At 37.0% G+C, this 22,952-nt stretch overlaps 1 protein-coding gene across 2 annotated transcripts in view; it reads left to right on the forward strand.

The window, feature by feature from the left end:
- prkd2 (protein kinase D2) overlaps positions 1–22,952 on the forward strand; it is a 54,435-nt gene that overhangs the window by 11,995 nt on the left and 19,488 nt on the right. For both annotated transcript variants that reach the window (XM_088345417.1, XM_088345418.1), the window contains exons 3-8: positions 14,862–15,000; positions 16,654–16,785; positions 16,887–17,083; positions 18,877–19,060; positions 22,626–22,697; positions 22,852–22,869. In XM_088345417.1, coding sequence (XP_088201543.1) covers positions 14,862–15,000; positions 16,654–16,785; positions 16,887–17,083; positions 18,877–19,060; positions 22,626–22,697; positions 22,852–22,869 — 742 coding nt within the window. The remainder of the gene's footprint in view (positions 1–14,861; positions 15,001–16,653; positions 16,786–16,886; positions 17,084–18,876; positions 19,061–22,625; positions 22,698–22,851; positions 22,870–22,952) is intronic.

The following is a 22,952-nucleotide window of genomic DNA, read 5'->3' on the forward strand; positions in this document are numbered from 1 at the left end:
TTCCGCATTCTTATCGGGCCAACCTGGGGGTGTCAAGAACTCATGGCTTTACGTTAGCTTTACAAACACTGCCTGCGACTACTTGAACGAGCACATTTTGCACACAAATGTTAGAAACACTACCCAAGTACTTTATTAGATACTTTTAATTATTCATGTGTTTGTTGTGGCTTTTTTGGGGGGGAGAAGAATCTCTTGATAGCATTGAGGCTACATACTAACAGTTAGCTGAAGCTAAGAAAATAACAAGATACTTTGCTGATATCATAAGTAATATTGACTCGATGGCAACAATCACAGACATTTAATTTTTCTTACCTAATATGAAGTGTGCGCTGCAAACCAGAGCATTTTTTATGAGTACATCGGTCCAATCTTTTTGCTTAAACACATTTAACCACATTTCTTTTTCTTTGACCAGGAGTGTCTGCTGGGAGACTGTAAAGCTTAAATTTATGATCACAAACTTTTTTTCTCTTACTCTCACACCCAAACACACAACATGACGACATTTTAACACCAAACTAGCTGAAACAAAAGCTTGGTTTACTCAGGGTTTTGACCTGCACCGAGCATTGTCTTGCCTTCAGCTTCGACTGTGACGTCACGCGTGACGTAGGTTATGAAATGGTCTATTAGAACTAAAATAACCATATCTATGTGGTCATCCCACTCGATTTGCATGCTAGCAAACCGGCCTTGCACCACTTAGCGTTGACTGTTAACTTGCTTTTAATGTTTTGCTGCAGGTGAGGTTTAGTCAACGAGAGCACATTTGATTATTCAAAACGCGCACGGCTGCCTGGAGACCACAAGCAAAGATGCACAGCAGCAGTTGAGAAGGTTAAATGACATGATCCAATGGAGATTGTGCTTGGTTATATCCTAAACGTCTACTCAGAGACTCAAAGTCAAAAACACTTATATTTGACTGTGCAAGGGAATTTTAAATGATGTCGCCTGATAAAAACATCTTAGTTAGGTTCTAACCAGTTTTGTGCCTCACCCAAGAACGCCTTTACCAAATCTCACACACTTTTACACACCCAGCATTGTGTATTTTTGCATGTTTACCTTTTCGCTTCCTCGTACATAGACTGGTATTTAACGATCAAAACTTTCTCCACCCTTTCAAATAAAGTTTTTCTAAATTAACGAGTTAGGGGAAATTAGTCAACCTAATTATACTAATAATTTCCTCCTTAATTTTCCCTTTGATTAGCATTACATTATGGAAATCTCACAAAATATCTGTTTCTTTATGAGCACTTTACTATTGGTCAAGCAAAGAAAAAAGACAACAAAAATGATTTCATACAATGTTGTCATTCAGGCAGCGTGAGGGCACATTCTCTTACTTAAAACGTGGAGGGTAGGTTAGGAGGGAGATTACCCTTTTAAAAAAAAATGATTGCAGCTGAAAGTCATTCGGTATAGAGTATTCTGACCAGCTGGGCCATGAGTCGAAGATGGTCAAAACAGACCAGGGTTTGTATAGATGTTTGAAATCCTTGAACATTTTAATGTTGTGTTATTAAAGAATGACAAAATTGCTTTAATTTTGGGTGATGTGCCTATAAATGCTTGGGATTGGTGCCATGTTTCTCAATTATCCATCCATCCTTTTTCTCTGCTACTTACCCTTAACAGGGTCGTGGGGGCATTCAAACTCATCCCAGCTATCTTCAGGCAGTGGGCAGAGGACATCCTGAACTGGTTGCCAGCCAGTCACAGGGCACACAGAGACAAACAATTCACTCGCTCATTCACACCTAGGGACAATTTGGACCGACCAATTGACCTGACATGCATGTTTTTCGAATGTGGGAGGACACTGGAGTGCCTTGAGCAAACCCACGTAGGCACGGGGGAACATGCAAACTACGCAAGAGGAGTGTTTCTCAACTAGTCCTCTTAAAATGATGAGAGCATCGTTGATCATTTAATTTGTTGTTAGGTAAATAATTTATTGTCTGTTATTTTGTTTTTCAGACAACAAAAACAGCTTATAATTAATTTATTTCTGTGATATAAGAAGGGGGGAGTGATAAGTAAATCATTTATTTAGTTTTTACTATAATAAGTTTGCCGAGTATTTAAGATTGACCAATATGGGTTTTTCAGGGCCAATACCGATTATTAGTTTTAAGAGGAGGCCGATAACCGATATTTTGAGTCAATATTTATTTTTTGTAGAACCTTAAAAATGTGCGTAGACATTTTACAGGGATCTGTGAACAACTACAGACGCTACCCTACTTAGCTTAAGCCTAAGCCTAAGAACGAAATACGTTACGGATGATCGTTAGTTAGTTGAATTTGTTCGTAAGTTTCTTCAGTGTTATATTATGTATGGATTGTATGTTTATGGTAAGTAAGTAAGTAAGTTAAGTATGTTTAAGGCTTGTTTACGTAACCTGTATTTTTTTGTACAAAAAAAAAACAAGAAGCGATCCAACCATTTTTTCAACTGCATCAAGCTTTCTTATTACTTTTTCATTTCAAAAGAAACTGCTCGCCTCTCCTTTACACTTTTAACCAACCATGGTGAATGGATGCACAAGATATTAAACAATACAAATGTCAATGTTGTTAGGGCGCTAGAGATACAGTATAGAATGTTTACACACAAACAAAGAAGAGGAAGCCGGATTTCTTCTTCGGGGTAGATGCTGGCTGACCTCTCACAGGGCCACGCGTCAGTAGCAGTGGAAAGAAGCACTATAGTACTGTCCTGTACTCGGAAAAAGGTGCACAATACAAAATCTATCTTGGAGCAATGTCTCAATATTTTTCGACATCGCAAATTTTTTTTCGTATCTACCTTTTTCGTAAATTGAACGGTTGTACTTGGGTGAGCATCTGTGCATACAATATACTGCAAATTACAATAAGGCTACTATAGCACACTATAAACATGCATTACAGTAAGACTACTATAGTATGCTATATAAAGCTTACTTGTGTACAACTAGTGATTGTTTATATTATAGCTTTTAGCTACATAAGTTCGCCTCCAGTGTATGTTACGTTCGCATTAATATTTCTTAAACTCATTATATAGACAATGATTGTTTTTTTTTCGTTTTAATCACGCCAATCAATATTTTTTATTACATTATACAAACTACAATCGCAGCATTAGAGACTTTTTCCTAAAGCTTTAAAATACAATTGGAATGCAAGATTTTTGCAACAGAATAGGCTATATATGTGTGACACACTCTTTGTGGTTTTGATTCCAACACAAACCGCTAGTGCGTATTGTTCCTTTTTGGTGATTCACGTAAACAGTCGTCAGTCATGTGACTGGGTTTCATCTAATGGCCACGTTTTCCACTTTTGTTTACTTCCAATTAGGATCCAAAGCCACACTATAGAAAATGAAACAATGGCTTCCATAAAGGCGATGGAGCATTGATGAAGAGCAATTGATGGCATGACTCACACTTAAACTATGCGTTTCTATTGTTGCCCTCAGCATGAAGCCTGGTGTTTGTGTGCTTTTGTGCAAATCGTAGAATATCCAAATTGTGTTGCTTGTAATGTGCGGCTTATGTTTATGATGCGAGAATTTCGGAAGAATTTCAGTTCAAAGTGACGTGAGACCCAACAGTCAAAAGCTTTGGCATATGACATGGTTATCTTTGGTGCTCTATTACATGCAGGGTTTTTCCATCCTGGTATTTTTTTTCCTGTCCCGGTGTTGGGAGGTTATTTAACAATGGTTGCATTGTCATACTGTCAGCCTACCAACAGTACATACAGCCAAGTTGATGGAGAGGATGATAGGGATTAACATTCAAATAAACATTGCGTATCTTCTTTATCCCTTTAGTCCTTCTACCTCAGTGGTTTCCCCTCTCACGTTACTATTTCCGTCATGTTTGATTCAAAGGCAATGAAAGGTGTCATGTGTGTGGTTTGTTTTTAATCTTTTTAATCACACACTCAGGCCATCACAAACAAACCTTAGTCACCAATCACGAAGAAACTCCGCAACCTTAAAGGCGTGCCTGAATTTAGGTGTGGCTGACAAATGTGTTTTAAAATGAAAGTAGGGCAAATAGGTAGGCCTACAGCTCATTATGTTTATTTTCCTTTGCCAAACCTGGCCCAAGTAACCATTGAAACCATTGCTCCTAAAATGAGATTTATACCAAGTTGATGGATTGAAACTCCATTAATAAATGTAATAGTTTGTTTACATTCTTGACTGCCTCAAAACTGTTATCTCCGAATTAAATGTATTTAAAAATAATAATGTATGTATTTCATATAGGCCATTAGAAAAGCTACAATTACAGTAGAAAGGGAAAAATCCAAACAATTCACATAATTGGAAACAGAAATACTTGCAACTTTTATCGGTTTCAGTTTCTCACACTTTCTAAACTGCATTTTTGCTCCTAGTTGAGTGACAAAAATGCCTTGTCCAATCTTCATTCTCAGTATGTTCATCTCCTTTTATAAAGTGTGCCTGATTTGTGTTCACCTGATAGCTTTTATTTACCTACTATTAAGGCAAACAAATAATTTGAATTTATTCACCAATCACTGCACACATCATTGTGTAGTGTTGCAAGGCGAATAATTTACATTGAAAAAAATCCTTATTTACTTATGTATTATCTGAGAGCTGAAAATTGGTTTGGATCTAGGACTTCTTGACTTCTAGAGTGTGTAATATTTAGTTAATGATTCTCTCTCCTATTCATTGTGAAATAGGGTAATAAACCATAACTCTTTATTTGTGTCTATAATGGATCCACGTCTCACAAACTTAAGGATTCAACAATTACCTATGTAAGAGGCACCAGGTTGGAAATGCAAATTTGTTTAGTTGATTAGTTTCTGTTACGCAAAATGTATCATTCAAAGAAGTAAAAACATAATCTGACTGTATTTGGCATGGTCTTGCCCGAATGCAATTTAAAGTTTATTGACTTATTTCCAAATGGAACATATACTTGAAAACGTGCCGTTTTAAATGTGTCCTTTGCCAAGCAACAGTGCCAAAATTCTGTTTTATTTTTATTTATTTTATTTTTACTTCTCTAGCCTATGGTTAAAAATGTCACAGTTTTCCGTGGAAAGTACACTTAGAGAATGGACCACAGCATTCACCAAGTAAAGGTTTCATCTAATGTTTAGAATCAATAATGATAATTCACCAAAGCTGCTCAATCTCTGACTGTATAAAAATCATATCACTTCTAAATGTTTAAATAACGTGACACCTAATAACAATTACCCAGTTTCAACTTTCGACAAACAGTAGAAAAAACATTTGGATTTAAATTGATAGAACAAAGTGGGCATAGTATTGGAGTTTCCAAAGCCTCAGATAATATCCTGTTGGCCCAAGGGTGTGCCAAAGAACAAACACGTTTCTATGCAATTCAAAGGACATCTCGGGTCATTTGTTGTTTTGATCTGTTTGGCATATTTGTTTGGAACAATAAAAAGTATACAAACCATTTTTAATGAGGGCCAAGCTTTTCAGCAATCTTGGCTCGGCATACTGCAAGCACACAAATACTTTTGCAGTGATTAATAGATGCTCAATTTAATCCTGTGAGGTCCATCTGATATTTTGGTGACAAAAGAAAAAGAATAAATAATGAAAAGGTTCAGTTTTAGTTACTGCAAAATCTAATTAGTGTGGCAAATGTTCTCTCAAACTCTTGAATTAAAGTTTTGAAGCTGGTTTGAGATTATCCATCCATCTATTAACTGCACCGGTTATCCTCAGTAGAGTCCCAGGGGTGCTGGAACCCATCCCAGCTATCTTCGGGCAGTGGGCAGGGGACACCCTGAACTGGTTGCCAGCCAGCCGCAGGGCACACAGAACACAGAGACCGACAACTTACTTTCTCATTCATACCTAGGGACAATTTGGACCGGCCAGTTACCCTGACATGCATGTTTTTGGAATGTGGGAGGAAACCGGAGTGCCCGGAGGAAACCCACCCAAGCACGGGGAGAACATGCAAACTCCACGCAGGAGGTTCGATCTCATGACCTCAGAACTGTGCCGCACACGCGCTAACCACTGTGCCGCCGTGCTGCCCTGGTTTGAGATCAAATACATGTAAAATAAAATATAATAATTGTATTCAATGGTGTGCATTTTACTACTCTTTTGATTTCAACTGGACAATGTAGCCAAACAATCTCAATTTTATCATCTATGAGAACTTAACGATTTTGGGACAATTTAAATACCGTAATAATCCCCACAAATCTGATTTCAAATTAATGTTAACACAAAGTTAAAGGAGAGGTGAGTCCTTTGATCTGTCCTTAAGTTGACAGTGGGACATGTTCTCTAATAAGTATGTGTTAGGGCTTCGTAGATGCTGCAATGATGACAGCCCAGGAGATTGTAGTCGCGAGTGAACCAGTTCAAAGTTCCGTACAGCTCCTTCGCACTCGAGTCTATTTTTTGCCTTTTACATATCACAACATATACTGTTTCAAGACTAAATTAATGTAATGCCATTCATCCTGCACTGTCACTCATAGCTATTCCACTGTATATGCTCCTGTGTAGTGTCTTGTGAGGAACTCCCATCAGCGGAATGACGAGTATTTACGATGTCTGTTCCATATCACCGTCATCGCGTGACCTCATTCACTCTAAAAATAGAAATATTGGTTTGTTCCATTGCCGGAAAGGAAAATCAAACATTCCTGCATTGCATCAGGTTACTGTGGGGATCTAATGAGGCCAGGTCATTGACGTCTTCACGTGCAACGTTGCTACAGAAACCCTTTATTACGTTGCTGATGACTTCAGGGTAGGGCTTCTTGTTTTTTTTTTTTTTAAATCAGATCCTTGAGAATGTTTTCAAAAGGGAAGTTTGGCCTGACAATTAAGGAAGCTGTGATGATCCTGACTCTAGTTCACAGGAACACACAATCTCTGATTTGTGAGCTTCTACTGACAAATGAAAGTTTAAACACAGTGTGACAATTAAGAGGGATGCAGTACATTTATTTTTTGCCTATAAAACAACTTGGATCAGTTTTCTGTTGCTAGAGTCATCTCTGCTGCAGATATGCTTTACTTTGTGGAGCCATGTAGGGACAAGACATTTCTCTTGTTAAGGTTCAGGCAATAAACGGTATATTATTGCACCATCTCAGAGATGCTCTCTGCAGTCTACACAGTCCAAATACAGACCATATATTTATTGTCGTCCTGCAACATAACTCAGTCATGGAGTCCTGATCCATTAAGAAAATGACATTTTGCATGTATAGAAGAGTTTAAATTTAGTTGATACGAGTTTAATGGCTGAAGTCCAAATAAATAATTGGACACAGATTTTCTTTTAGCATTGTACTTTGTTCTGCAACTCTTTTCGTCCAACCGGCACATATAAATGGCAAGCATTTAAGCACTCTCCAACATATTTATCTGCTAGTAAAAATTGATATTCTTGCTGTAATTCAAAAAGCCAAAACCTCTTGGCACTTTTTCCCAAACTGCTTTTTGCCATCTTAATTGTTTGAAGACTTTGTTGCTATGTTGTTCAGATATATGACTCTTCTACAAGTTATTATATACTGAAAATATAATAGATTGGCTTGTTTAAGTCTTATGTAAATTGATGAGATGCCCACCCAGCACTACTTTTGTTGTTGTGTAGTCAAGTTGGAAGTGTCAAGCTTTGGTCATGGTCCAGTAAAGGAATAAAATAACTCATTAATTAGTCATCAAATCAGTTTAATCCCTATAAAAATGTGCAAATCCATTTGTACTGACCGTGGAACGAAATTTATCACTTAAATCTTTCAAGATGATATTTTTTCTTGTTATTTCACATTTGTATTTCATGTTTTAGCTTCAGAACAGCTCAGTGATGCATTGCAGTTATAACATAAAAAAGTGCAATACCAATTTTGGTACTTGGAATGATATAGTCATTATCTTAGAACTTTGAACTCAGGGGTGCATAATCACACTTTTTCACACACCCCAAATCTTGAAGAAAAGTTAGAATTACTAATCTCAATTTTTGTGGATCCCTATTTCTTTTCTTTTTTCTTTTTACCAGAAATTGGACCCCGACCATCAGCTTTCCATTTTATATTTTATTTTGAAACACAGAATAATATTTTTTCAGCAATAAAGTGATCGTTTTATAGGCAAATACCTTTCTCATTCTCCTTCATAAAGATTAATGTAACACATTTCAGTAGAAAGAGACTGGGTAAACTTTCCATACCAAAGAGAAAGAAGATGAGATCTGTGTATTGTTGTATTTTAGAAGACATCGACCGAAAACTCACGATTCAAAATACAAAATTCTAAAATCTTAGGCAAAAACATTAATGCTACCAACAAATTAATGCAACCAAATATTTACTCCCCACACCTCTTATTTAGCCTGCTTCTTGTCAGCTACAGCTTTTGCAAAGTACAAAACAAGTCAAAGAAAAGCAAAACTGACCCATGGTTTATTACAACATTTTGAACAACATGATATAATCTCCTCTGATGCACAATAATATTGTTTGAAGCACTTGGGATTATGTGGAACTTTACAGAGAGAGTTCCTATATCTAAAAATTTTGGTCAAAAATCTTAAGCTCCGGTAAGGCACTGAAATCAAATAAAAGACCGCAAAAGTTTACACAGACACTGTCATTTGCATAACTGTGCGGAACATTATGTGGGTTCCTGATGAAAGCGCTATCTTGTGTAGAGCACCAAAGGCGATTTGGTGTGAAATTCACCATATTGTGTGGTACAATTCCCTCAAAGACTGGTTCAATCACTGTTCATTTCATGTTATGTGGTATTCCACAGCTGGTGTGAAGCTGTCTTCATCTGATATGGTGTGATCATGCACATTGTGTTTGTGCGACAAACTGAAGTGTTGGTGGGGGAAGTAATGGAGAGGATGAAAAGCAGAAGCATGTGGCTTCCTTAGCAGGATATAGCAGTCATTCTATCACCGCCTGTCTCTAGCTTTGCTTTTCTTCTCGATCACATTGCATCATAACATTAGTTGTTGCTTCTACAATGTCACGAAATAACCTCACTTCAGGTTCAACATGATGCAAAAAGGAGGTGTTTTCTCATTCAACACGTTCCAGGTTGTCTGTGACCGTCTTAAGGCAAATCAAATGAATCACTCCCACACCACTCCTGTGACATACATCATATGACCAGTCATTGGAGGTCAACGATATCAAGCTCTGTGTTGACTTCAATTCGTAACTTATGACAGGTTTGATTTGCAGCTTACCTTTTATTTCCCATAGCCGCACTCCATGACATCGCAAATACAGAATGCATTGTACACACAGAGATTATTATTTGTTTTGCTTTTGAGCATGCTTGTTTTTAATAAGCACTGTCTGTTTGTTCTAGATGACGTTATTGGAAGCGACACTTGGCAACCATTTTTTTTGTTTACCTCCACAAATATTGTATCACTGTTAAAAAAACAAGATAAATCATGCTCTGCTATACTTTTCCACAGATCCTTTTACTAATTTTAGTTTGACTTCAGTGCAGAGGACTGTCTCAGTAATTTGAATATTGAGATAGTTATTTATTATCCTTAATGGAACTTAAAAAAAGTAATTATTATGGAATCAATTCCATAATAATTCTGGAATCAATACAAATCAACTGAAAGTTGCAAGCCTTTTTATTATTTCGACATTGCTGGTTATGGAAACCCTTACCTTTTCGTGATATTCAAATTTTTACTAAATGGAATATTTGAGTTGTCACCATTATCAGCAATATTAAAACAATATAAGTATTGCAATATGAATCCCAATTCTATGAGAGGAAATAAAGAACGATATTTCAATTTTTTTGAGACATTCCTGTATTCACTAAAAGTGGACTTTTAAATCTGGAACTTACATATTTATAGTCAGTGAAAGCATAAGTTGATAAGCTATATTCTTTGGGTTTTTACTGTTTTGCTTTTTTTAATCAAATTTTAACAATCGTCTTGGTGTTCAAAGATATTAATTGTTATGAAAGACATCATGTGTGACTTGGGATGTGGAGCTATTTTATTAATACAGTTTACCCCCATTTATCGTGGGAGGTTGCGTTCCAAAGAGAATGTGAGATAGGCAAAATCTGTTCAAAAGAAACCTTTATTTATTTTTAATTGTTGTACAATTAAATATATTGAAATCAAAGAACAAATCATTTTTTACAGGCCCAAGCATTCGTTTGAAAAAAATATAAGTCCAATATTCTGTACGTGTGAACATTTACAGTGTTTATTTATGTTACCAATACTTTTCTCTCTTATAAACAGTTTTGCCAAAAATAATACAATGCATGATTAGAATCCGTGAGGTAGCAAGTCTGTGAAAGGTGAACCGCGTTCTAGCGAAGGATTACTGAACACATTATTCTTGGAAAAGAAGATGGCATTGTTTTTCAAGATAATGGAATTTACTATTAATTTAAAGAACTTATGTCATTTACATGGGGTGAAAATAGACTTTAGAAGGAAAGTCATATAGGTAGGACAGTTTAAAATGTATCCAAATTATAAGTATTTAACCTTCTTGCAGACTTGGCCTTTCGAGCGAAATTCTAGGTTGATTTAATTTTAACACATTCACAGCCATTGTGAACAATACACAGCAAATGAGTGGAATATATTTGACTGCTGTGGATGCCAGTGGAATTGAGTGAGTTAAAAGTATCATACAACTTGCTCTACACTCTTAAGTATTGCCCAAATGACAGGGGACTTAATAATTCCTTCAAAGATGAGTAGCAAAAACGTGGTTTGCAAAGACATGGCTTTTGCAGTTGTGGGTGGAATGCTGTTTATGGTTTGGGTGGTCTGGAAGAGGCATCGTAACCATGTTGGTTTTGATGGGTCGTGAATTTTAATAGTACTTCATATGTTTTCATCTTAGGACAAGGAAGGATGGCGTCAAAATTCCAGCTGAACTTGCAGTCTTAGAGTTTATTGAATTACAAATGACATACATCAGTGTTTATTATTATTTTATTTTAAGTAGACGCGACTACAGTTGTACTTTACTCAAAGCGCTTTGGGAAGTCATTGACTTGAAAAGCGCTATATAAATGCAGATCATTTCATTTTCATTTCATTTACTTTTGACGTTTGCAGGCCATTTTCTCTCTGCACATGGTAATTTACAGGAAGGCAAGCGATCTATACAAAGTCCAGTCTGTCCACATAAGAACGCAATGTCCAACTGGAGTAAAGTAGGGCAGTCCAGTCATTAGAGTAGATAGCCATCACTGGCAGGATTTAACCTAACATTGGGTTACAAGAGGGGAAGTGCCCACCTAACTTATCAAAACGGGTAAGCCGCATCTTTGTTAACATCTCTTTCAGCTTCTTCGGAGTCTTGCCCTTATTACTTTGCTGATTGAATGAGTGTAAAAGAAGATTAGGGGTTGCTTGAAAGGATCCAAACAAAAGTAGAGTAGAGGCTGACGAATGAGAAACAAGGTGGGAGATGGAGGTCAAGAAAGCCTTGTCCATAATTCATTTCAGGAATAATGGTCTTATTGGGCCGAAGAACTGCCGGTATAGAAAAGAAACTTAATCCCCTGGTAACCTAAATCCAGACTGGAGACACAGCCCTGTCTCCGGGACAAGGGTTCTACTTGACACCATGTACTGTACATGCAAGTATAATACAGCCTTCTTGCGGTCTGTGGACTGCACATCTCTTTTTCTGCAAGACTGCTAACATCTCTCCTTACAAGGTACACACCGACATTGCTTCTTGGGTAATTGCAATACAAACAACATCCCTTTCCCCTATGATGACTCAGTCAAAAGTCCATTTCACATCACTCTCTTTAGCTCGTAGGTGTCAAGGAAAGAAAAGCAGTGATTTTCTCAGAGGCGACTCTATAATATTCTCCACTGACTGAGTTTAAAGACATGACTACTGCTTTTGCGGTTAGCAGTCTTTGTATGTTTTGGATGTCTTGTACAGGACAAGGCACTCTTGATTTCTTTGGCAGAATAAGATTCTACTAATGGTACGAGCACAACAAGAAGAAAAAAAATAATAATGCAAATACATTCATTGCACCATCTAGGTCAATTCTAACGTCACTACTCTGTATTGTTGACTGCTTTGACAACAAAATGCCCTTGAAGTGTGTTGAGACCAAAAAAATCCTCCAATCACCCTGTTCTCTTTCGCTGGTTCGGGTTCATTACAAGAGCTTTGTTTAACTTCATGGAAAAAAACTATATGCTGTTGAGGGACTGTTGAAGAAGATCCAGACTCTTTCCAAACTGTCAGGGGAACTTGCTGTTTTGTATATATATATGATTCTTTTTTTAAAATGTATGTGGGTTGAAAAGTTTCTGTCATCAATGTCCGGGACACTTACCACAGCTCACGAACCAACCTTCAAGCATGTGGCAGGCATTTTCTAGAACCACATGGGGCTGATTATACTGCATATTTTAAATTCTGACAAGCCACTGAACTCAATGTCCTGAGATGCGCAAATACTGAACTGTGCTTCTCATACTTGCGATGATCATCAGCTTTGTTTATAAAAATTACTTTCCCTATCTAAAAGATGGAAGAACTGACTATGCTTTAGAACAGGGGTGGCCAACCCGGTCCTCAAGAGCCGCATGTCCTGCATGTTTTTGGAGTTTCTCTGTTCAAATACAGGTGATCCCAATCACCTGGGTCATTATCAAGCTCCCGCACAGCTTGCAAACAATCTTAAAATTTGCATCACCTGAGAAACCTCCAAAACATGCAGGACATGCGGCTCTTGAGGACCGGGTTGGCCACCCCTGCAGTTTAGAACTTAGAAATTTCATGTGTTAATATAAATCAATTTTTAAAAATCTGAGAAAAAAATTACATTGGATTAGTAACTGTTAAACAATAAACTAATTCACTAATTTCCAGTTGCTTATCCTCATGAATGCCCTTCCAAAATGACTTCGGGGAGTGGGCAGGGGACACCTTGGACTGGTTGCCAGCCAAACTGAGGAAATGTTGGGATAAAGAACTATTTGGTCACACCATGTATGTTTTTGGAAGTGGGAAAAAAACATAGTGCTTGGAGAAAACCAACTTGGTCATAGGAAGAACATGCAAACTACACACATGGAGACTGGTAGCTGGTATATGTTCTAGGGCCTCGTGATGTATTGTTTCCTCTATCCAGCAATGGACAGTGTGCTGAGGGCCCCTGAGTGACTAAAATCGTGACAAGTTTTTGCAAAGTTCATGTGTCGTATTTTCACGACAATCAGGTGCATTGTTTTAAACGGTGCAGTCTCAGTTGCTGGTTCTATTTCTTTATTTAACACTTTTGGGCGGGTGTCCCCTGCTATGTCTGCATTACAATAACTCAAACAAGAATACGTGTGTGCACTATTGTTTTCTAATCATCAATATGCGTAGGTTTGGCAAAACGCACAGATAACACACATTTTTGAATAAAAAAATTGGCGCAACTTGAGTTTGGTACTCACATTTTTTACCGGTAATCGTTATAAATCAAACCCATCAAAGTCTTCATCCTCTGTTTCTGAACAGTACAGCTACGCTAAATCTCCTTCAAACTTTCTTCACCATGCCATGCGACTCCTTGGAAATGATTCTGGCTTTTGCGAAAGCTCGAAAAACAGACCCAGCAGACACATGTTGCCTGCCGGCGTTGCCTTCCACTATAAGTGAAACTGTGATCTCCAATGCTTCCACGCCCCTCTCCGCATTACTTTTGAACGGCCGTTTCACTTCGATGTCATGCTGTTGAAGTTACACACTTCACCCTTTATAGTTCACACGGTGTCGTCTATTACATCCCTCTTACAGCGGACACAAGGGCGCACTGCACGAAAGGGCAGGCTGCACAATTAATGAAAAACATACTTTTATGTACCACCTATGGTTGTGAAAATACAGTATAAGTTCAAGGTTTGTGCAATAAAGTGTTATTTTACAAGCAACACACCGTTCAGTTTATAGAAAGCATTTTTTAGATATTGGAGGTATCACAAATGCAAAAAATATGCACGCATCAATTTGAAAGTTCTGCTCGAAATGCATCCTTTTCTTGAAAAAAAATATTTTTAAAAGAACTTAGTCATGTCGTTTACTATACAATGGTAAACTCTGGAAACTCATGAAAGATGAGGGTTCAAAATTTATATTTTTTTGATATATCTACTGCATATCGAAGAACAACATTTTCTATAGGCCTTAAACAATTCAGAGTAGCAAAAATTGACTGACACCCGCACTGCCCATTTTAAAGAAATGCCTGCCATTGAATGAATTAATAAATTTGGCTTGACTTTCATTTCAAAGGACACTGTGTACGTGTATTCTGTTGTGGTTTTTGTGTGGAAGAGCAGTAGCCACCACTGAGGTGTGGTGCCCTCTCTATGGAGCTTGGCACTAGTGCAAGGAAGGGATACAAGTCAGTTGTGGTTTGGCTGTTTGCAAACTCAGTAGGTGTGTGTTTGTGTGTTTTAGGGTGTGTATCAGTTGTCATTTCTTATGTGTGTTTTTTGTGAGAAAACGATGGGTGTTGTATAAAAGCACGCTGTGTGCATTGGTACGCGACCTACGTTTTTGTGTGTGTGTGTGTGTGTGTGTGTGTGTGTGTCATTGTGTCCAGCCAATGCATAGACCATAGATTCACTTCCTGTACAATGGTTACATTTGACCACATGGTGAACTTTGACACCGGCACAGGAAAAACCACATTCCTCTGAGAGCCCCACTTGGATCATCTTGGATAAGATATTGTTGACAATGTCATTGTTAAATATTTCATTCCAGCAAATCCCAATTACCAGTTTGCCATGTTCTTTTGTTGTCTGTTACAGTTCCCAGAATGTGGTTTCTATGGCATCTATGATAAGATTTTGCTGTTTAAGCACGACACATCCACCAGCAACATCCTGCAGCTGGTTAAATTTACAAGTGACATTCAGGAGGGGGATCTGGTGGAGGTGGTGCTTTCTGGTGAGTAGTGTGATAAAGTGTTTTATATCTAAGGACTTAAGGATCGACAGCACATGTGTTAAGCTCACGGCTTGCAGGCACAATGTGGCCCGCCTCATCATTTTATGTGACCCACGAGACATTGCTGATTGAAGCACCAAATAAAAATAAGCTGCATCACGCCAAATAATGACTTGCAGTTTTAAATATGTCCACTTAATACCACCAAAGTTAGGTGCCACTCCTGAGGCTGTATTTACCAACTAGACTTTTAACATACTTCGACTTATGACAACTGGACACATCATCAGTAATGTTACCCGAGGGTTTCGGGTCTTTCAAACTTCCTTCACTCTCACCAGAGGTGGGTAGAGTAGCCAAAAATTGTACTCAAGTAAAAGTACTCTTACTTCAGATTTATATTATTTAAGTAGATCCAAATACTTACTTGAGTAAAAGTAAAAATATACTTGGTGAAAAAATTACTCAAGTACTGAGTAACTAGCAACGTCGTATTTGATTTTTTTTTTAAAACAACAAATCGGATCATCAAATTATAGAAGTCCATCCAATGAACAAAGAGTAAATTTAATTTAAAAGAAAATTAAAATTATCTACGTGAATCCAAATGCTTTTATAAACAATAAAATAAAACTAGTATATGATTAAGCGTATTAGCACAAAGTAGCACATTTAAAGCCTTGCTGCATCAGTGATCTCCGGACCTTACCCTTTGCCTTGTTGTAGCTAGGTGTTGCGCTGCTACTCAGCTCTTCCGTGGGTCTCTGCCCAGTGCCCTGAGTCCTAGCCGCAACTTAGCCACAACCACAGCCTCTGCTGCCTTCCACCTCCGCCCTGTTCTCACTTCGATCCCAGTCAATCACACCTATGAATAATTTGGACTGGCCGCATGTTTTTGAAACGTGAGAGGAAACCGAAGTACCCCAAGGAAACCCACGCAGCACGGGCAGAACATGCAAACTCTGCAGTAGAAACGGTGCATGTTATAAGGCTGTGATGGCTGGAATTGAACCACCCAGCCACCATGCCTCCCCCATCCGAATGTTATTTACTTAAGATACGAGTCACAGATGTGCCATTCAAAGGAATACACAAATGTTTAGAAATAGCACCTGGCTGTCTTTGGAGAAGGTTAAAAAAGCTTCAGCAAATTTCTGTAATACAAATGAAATCTGAAAGCCAAGTTCCCATGATCAGGTAAACAAAGAAGAAATACTTTTGAATCATTAGATATATCATTTAAGTTAGTGTTTGTGTGCTATTTTTGTCACTTTTCAGTCTGCATGAGTTCATTTGAGTTAAACAAACAGTGGTGAAAATGAATTAATGTATTTATTTTTTATTATTTTTATTTTTGTACGAATGCACTGTTGATACACACTATACGAAATTAAATCTCAATAAAGGAAAAAATATTGAAAAAAAAAACCCCTTTGATTATTGTTTTATAATCAAATCTAACATTCCTGAATCATAATTTAATTGTGGGCCTCCGAAAAGACTCTCAACCCCCCAGCTAAGCTACACCTTTTATGCCATTAATTTACTAGTCCACCCCCCATGAAATTGTTTTTCCTCTTCCATGTGGATCCCAAGCTAAAATGAGTTTGACACCTCTGATTTACAGAATGTAATTTATTGTGACTTCTTTAGCGGCAGCCACATCCGAAGATTTCCAGATCCGGCCTCATGCTCTGAACGTGCATTCCTATCGGGCCCCCGCTTTTTGTGATCACTGTGGCGAGATGTTGTTTGGACTTGTCAGACAGGGACTTAAGTGTGATGGTAAGATTTTTTAAATATGTCACAGAATGTCAATTTTACAGTGCTGCCACACTGTTACTCTAATTCCATCCCGTTCCCCTGTCTCTTGGTGCTCCCTGCAGGATGTGGACTGAACTACCACAAGCGCTGTGCATTCAGCATCCCAAACAACTGTAGAGCTCGAAAAAGGCGGCTGTCTACCACCTCTATCAACAGCAGCCAATCTCTACGGCTCTCCACCAGCGAGTCCGTTTACAGCTTTGGGACCTCGTCCACTTGCACTGAGGACTCCGGCCTGGTTCGCTCACATACGCAAATGGTAACAATCATCTTTTACACGTCACACTTTGGCATACTTGGGAATTATAAAAATAATAGAGCGCCAAGTTAGAGTAAAATCCAAGATGAATTTTATTGTTCAGATTTTTGCACAACAATCTTTAAAGAAGATACCTTGATTTATGTATAAGCCGGATCGATTTTTTTTTTGATAGTTGTGCTCTTTCAGAACTGTACTTAGGCCAATTTTAGTTCAGTTTTCAATGAACGAACATTCCTTTTTGTAGGGAGAGAAAAAGCCCAAGAAAAACCCTCAAGCCACAGAGGTAAAATGAAAACTATAATTATGACATACTAGAAACAATTCCATATAGGGTACATAATTGTGTACAAAACATTACCATAAACAAAGATCTTCTAGTAGTCACAATACATTTTATACTTACAGACATGTGCAATGACTGTTTGAATGTTCTATATATTGTTTTCTTTTATGTTAACCAAAAGAAGGCACTCCAAGACCACTCTAAATGTTTCTCAAAAGCAGAAGAGTTATGTATTTAGTATCATTTAATTGAAACTATGTATTTCCTGTTTTATTCATTATGTATCTTGGTATATAAGGTGCGCCGGATTAGAAAGCGCACTTTCAAGTTGGTGGCCAATTGTAGATTTTTAGGTGGCCTCACAGTCCAGAAAATCAGGTAATTTTTAACTTCCTTGTATTAGGCGTAAGATCAGACCTAAATATTCCAGCCCGACCCAGACAAATTAACTAGATTTGAGGGGAGCAAACCCGAATTTTCATATTTTATTTGTAAGGAGGATGGAGGAGGGCTTCTTTCTCGCTGACTTTTTGAAAATTATCCACCTGTTACAGTCCATCCTGTGGATCCGCCATAAAGAAAAATGATGGGTGGATAATTTGAAACATACTCAGCGAAAGAGAAGCCTGGCCCAAACCGGAACGTAATGGTTTACATTTTAGGCCCAACCCAACTTTCGGGCCAAAGATCTTACCTCTTTTCTGTATATTTAAAGTAATGAGGAAGAAGAAAATGAGTTCGATATATTCCGGAAAGCTGTTTTTTTTTTCGTAATTTGGCTGATATAGTTCTATCATTTCACATGTTATTTTTGCACTAAATCGTGTGTGTGAATTCATTAACACTTTATTGTATCATTTCATAAGTTATCGTCACAGTAAAAATGAATAAGTGAAATTATTAACACATTGTTATATCATTTTATGTGTTCTTTTCACAATACGTCACGTCAAGAGGGATTTCAACATTGCCGGTAATTTCATTTCAACAAGAAAGGCTGAACAAAAATAGCACCGAAAAGCAACATTATATATTCTGCTAATTACAAGTTTAATATATTAAAATATGCATCCGAAAAATCGAGCGGCAGAAAGAAAGTTTGGAGTTGGTGAGACTTGCAATGGACCAGCAAAAAGTAAATGTGACGAAGACTCAGACGTAAGCTATGTAAAAGCGAAAGGACGAAATGGCGCATCGCTCACCTTCCTTAATTTGGGGAGTTGTTTTAAAGTGACTCAGAGGATGAAGCGTTAATTGGATTTCGTGATTTGGCGTTTGGTTAGCATATTCTTTATGCTATCGGAATAATATTGTACCGTTAGTATGCCGTACACTTGTTCAGCCTGTGGTTCTCTATTTTATGTTTATTTATAATGACCTTTCAAGATGACATGTTTTTGGTGTTGGACTTACCCCAAAAACTCAACTAGGTGCAACTTATAGTCTGGCAAATATGGTATTTGTCTTGAAAACCAACCATTCAATATCTTTCTTCCCCCCACCCCAGCCCCGGACGCCGAGTGAGGCTCGCCGCTTCTACACTGGCCGACCCGTACATTTGGACAAGATCCTAATGACTAAGGTGAAAGTGCCCCACACATTTGCCGTCCACTCCTACACGCGCCCTACGGTGTGCCAGTACTGCAAGAGGCTCCTCCGAGGACTTTTTAGGCAAGGCCTGCAGTGTAAAGGTGAGTTAAGATTTTGTATTAAACTTTATGATATTCAGGGCTGGATCATATAAATAATTATTTGAATTATAAATTATAGAAAATCTCTACTGAGCCAGGTTTTCTCAACTTTTTTTGACCCAAGGTTTTATTAAAAACCCTCAAGCACAACGTCTTTTGAAAATGTAAAAAAAAAAAAAACCCAACTCCCGGCCTCCATTTTCATGTTTTGTTTTTAATGTAAATGATCATGTTGAATAGATTTAGGGTATAAGCTTTTTCTTATAATTTGGAGTCATAATGGGTCAGGAAGTAATTCAGCTTATTCATTTGGGTTAATCATTTTTCTTTGATTTTGAATTTGACTATTTATTTAACCTATAGTTCTGCAAAATAACCCAAATTATCTTCCAGTAGAACCTAAAAAAATATTTTTTAAGGTCAAACTACAAAGATAATAATTTCGAATTATCTAAAACGATTTAACTTAGTTTTTTTCCGCAGTGTTAATTTTACAGCCAAACAAAATAAGTTGTTTATAGACCGTATATTTTAGTGGCTAGAATATACGGTCTATAATCTAGAGTATAAGGTATACTTGATTATAGTATTAACAACCATACTTCCCCTGTGAGCCATTTGTTTCAAATATAAAACGCACCGGACCATAAGTCCCTTGAAATTAAAACTACAGTTCAAGCAAGGTTTTCATAAATAAAACATGAGAAATTAAAAAAAATGATTTCATAGAAAATAGATATTAGCAAATCTGCTTTCATATCTAAATTAACATCATTCGTTCATAAATGGTTACCATACGCATTGTAATTAACTATGTACAGTATTTCAGATTTTATTTACTGTATTTCTGGTCTATAAGGTGGACATTGAGATTTCTACTTCATGAGCAGATAATTAGTGTATAAAATTATGGTAATCTACTGCCACCTACTGATATGGATGAATGTTACAATTTCTTATCTGATCTCTGGTAGAAAGCAAAAAAACTGAATAAGGGTCAACCAATATGTTTTTTTAAGGCCAATATGATACCAATTATTAATATTAAGAGGAGGTGGAAAACTGATATTTGGAGCCGATATTCATTTGCTTTAAAAGCTTTTAAATTGTATGTGTAAGAACTATTTAAAAAGGAACAAAAAATATTTGTTAAAAATTAAAAAAAAACTTTATTAGTTTTTTGAAACCTTTCCGAGTAAACACATTTGAATTTCAACCCAACTAACATGACTAATATTTCAATTAAACCAAAAACTAACAGTGCAGGAAATGAAATTAGGCTTAGCGGCAAGTCGAATAAAAGTAGATAAAACTTGAAAAGCTCCTTATATATTTTACTGTAAATTAGAATTTCAACATAACTAACAAGACTAATATTTCGATTTAACCAATAGGGAATTTGTATTAATCAAAAAAGTTATGAATACTTTGTAAACAACTATCATTAAATGTAAATAAGACCAAATTAATGTGTTTTGGCAATTTTAAATAAAACACAGAATTACTTATTCTGATTGACGATGCCCCAATTAAAAATATGAGTGAAAATGAATTACTATGAGTAATTGATCACACAATTTCCTGGAAACCCCACATCAGACACATAAAAAGTAAAAAAAAAAAAAAAGCCTAGCAGTTTTGAATAAGGTAAAACCATTCCTTGATAAGGACGCATTCCGTACTTTGTACTGTACCTTGGTCCTTCCAGACCTGACATATTGCATATTGTGGTGAAAGTGGAGAAATCATTTTCAAACTAGAGTAGAACGCTTAGTTACAGTAAAAAAACGAGCACTGTGTATTATCAAGGCTTGGTATTCGGATCATACGCATGAGCTGTTTCTGCAGTCTAAGTTGTTCAAACTTCAGGCCTTTGTCAAATGTAATACAGCCTTAATCTAATTTAAAGCTCTCAACAAAATGTTGCCCATAGAATTACAGAAAATGTTTGAAATTCAAGAAAGGGCTCATAATTTAAGGGGATAAGGAGAATTCAAAATACCCAAAATTTAAATGCGTCAACGTTTTTGTGTAGCTGTATGTGGTGTGAGAAACAGTCTGAGTTTACAACTAAAACAATGCAAAAATATTCACAGATTTAAACTACAAACGGTTGGTCTTGTTCTGTAATGTATGGCTGTTCTCTTAGCATAGTGGGTATTTTGGCCTTACCATTGTTAGTACTTGTTCTTACATCGTTGGTATACTATTGTGATCCAATTGTCGATGTTTTTCTCTTTGCCAGTGCTGGTAATTAATTCTGTTACCAGTGCTAGTGAAATACAGTATATACTGTATGCAGTATGTATATATACTTTATATATACTGATATGGGTTACTATGTAATACTATCGGTCTGTTACCTGTAGTTACACAGTTATGACTGTTTTCTTTCTGTTACAAAACTATCATTTGTTGTCTATGAGTTGCCTGTGAGCTGTACAACTTATTTCATACCTGCTGGGAATATCAATTCAACAAAAGTGGCAGGAAATTATTTTTTTCTTAAGTTTTTTATATATGAGAAAAGGGTTGGAAAGTTTTCTTTGTCCCGCTCCCTTTAAGACATTCTGGTATGAGTTAAGTTATATTAACACGTGTACACAAAAATGTAACTGCCTGAGACGAATACATGAATGAATGAATGAAATCAATAGGTCACAGGAAATAATATTAGGCTTGGCAGCAACTGGTATAAAGGTACATAAAAACTTAAATAGCTCCCTGTTTTTCATACAATAAATGAATAAAAATGTCAATACAACCAACAGGACTTAAATGAACTTAAAAATAAAATATGCATCATAATTTTAATGGAGCTTGAGAGTTTAAAAGTGTGGGCACTCCTGTTTTTGAGCCAGATAGACAATTTAATAGAGCTAATAACGAAGCCTTCCACTTTATCTCGCTTTTTATGCTCTCTTGCAATCACAAACACACACGCTTGATAGACAAAAGAATGTTATGATAAGAGCTAATATATCAGTCTCCACCTGAAAATGCTTCCCTGAAACAAGGTAATTAGATTTTTTACACTATCTCTTAATCACACACACGCTTTTTCACCTCTGACATTTAAAAATCGCAATATTATCAGCGGTCTTGATTCACAGGCATGTCGGGACTCAGGACTTAGCAGAGCTGCTGCTGTTTACTTCGCTCTAACTTAATTCTTCCTGCTTCGGTGGCTGCGTCCCTGGCCCTTTATCATATCAGAAGGCGCGGGGTGGGTAGTGTCAAAGACAGAAGTCGAGAGAGAGGGAAAGAGAGGCTCGTCTGCATCTGAGCCTAAATAAGCCAGTTTTAAATATATGTAATCACCTAGTTGAATAAATAAAAATGCTGATACTGTCAAATTCCCAAATATCGGTGCCTTTTATCAGTCGACTACTAATACTGAACAACGGCATGCTTTTTTTGCAAAGATAAAACTGGCGAATTTCCTGTACACTAAACAAACTTTCACGGCACACTAGTGGTTAAAAAACACAGGCCTAACTAATAGATTTATAGCGACAGTCCAATTATCGTAACCTCAAATATTTTTCATATTTTTTTTTTTCAGACTGCAAGTTTAACTGCCATAAACGCTGCGCATACAAAGTTCCTAACGACTGTCTGGGCGAAACCATTGGAGGTATGTGGACATGTTGGTGCTTTATTATCATTTTAATTCTAAAAATGCTAACCCCTTGCCTGAGTTAATAAACCATCTCATAATTGTAGTATTAACAACCAACATAACAAAGCTGGACTGCACCTCATTCGTGCTAATCTCTTTATGTTCTCAGAAAACAGAAGTAACAACGGTAAGTCTGCATGCATTCTTGCTGATCGGTGACCATCCAAGTAAAGTGCATTCATTTGTATTTCATATAAACCTTCGATAAAT

The sequence above is a fragment of the Urocampus carinirostris genome, chromosome 10 (assembly GCF_059441175.1).
Source record: "Urocampus carinirostris isolate Australia breed hairy pipefish chromosome 10, RoL_Ucar_1.0, whole genome shotgun sequence".
Classification (NCBI taxonomy): Eukaryota; Metazoa; Chordata; class Actinopteri; order Syngnathiformes; family Syngnathidae; genus Urocampus; species Urocampus carinirostris.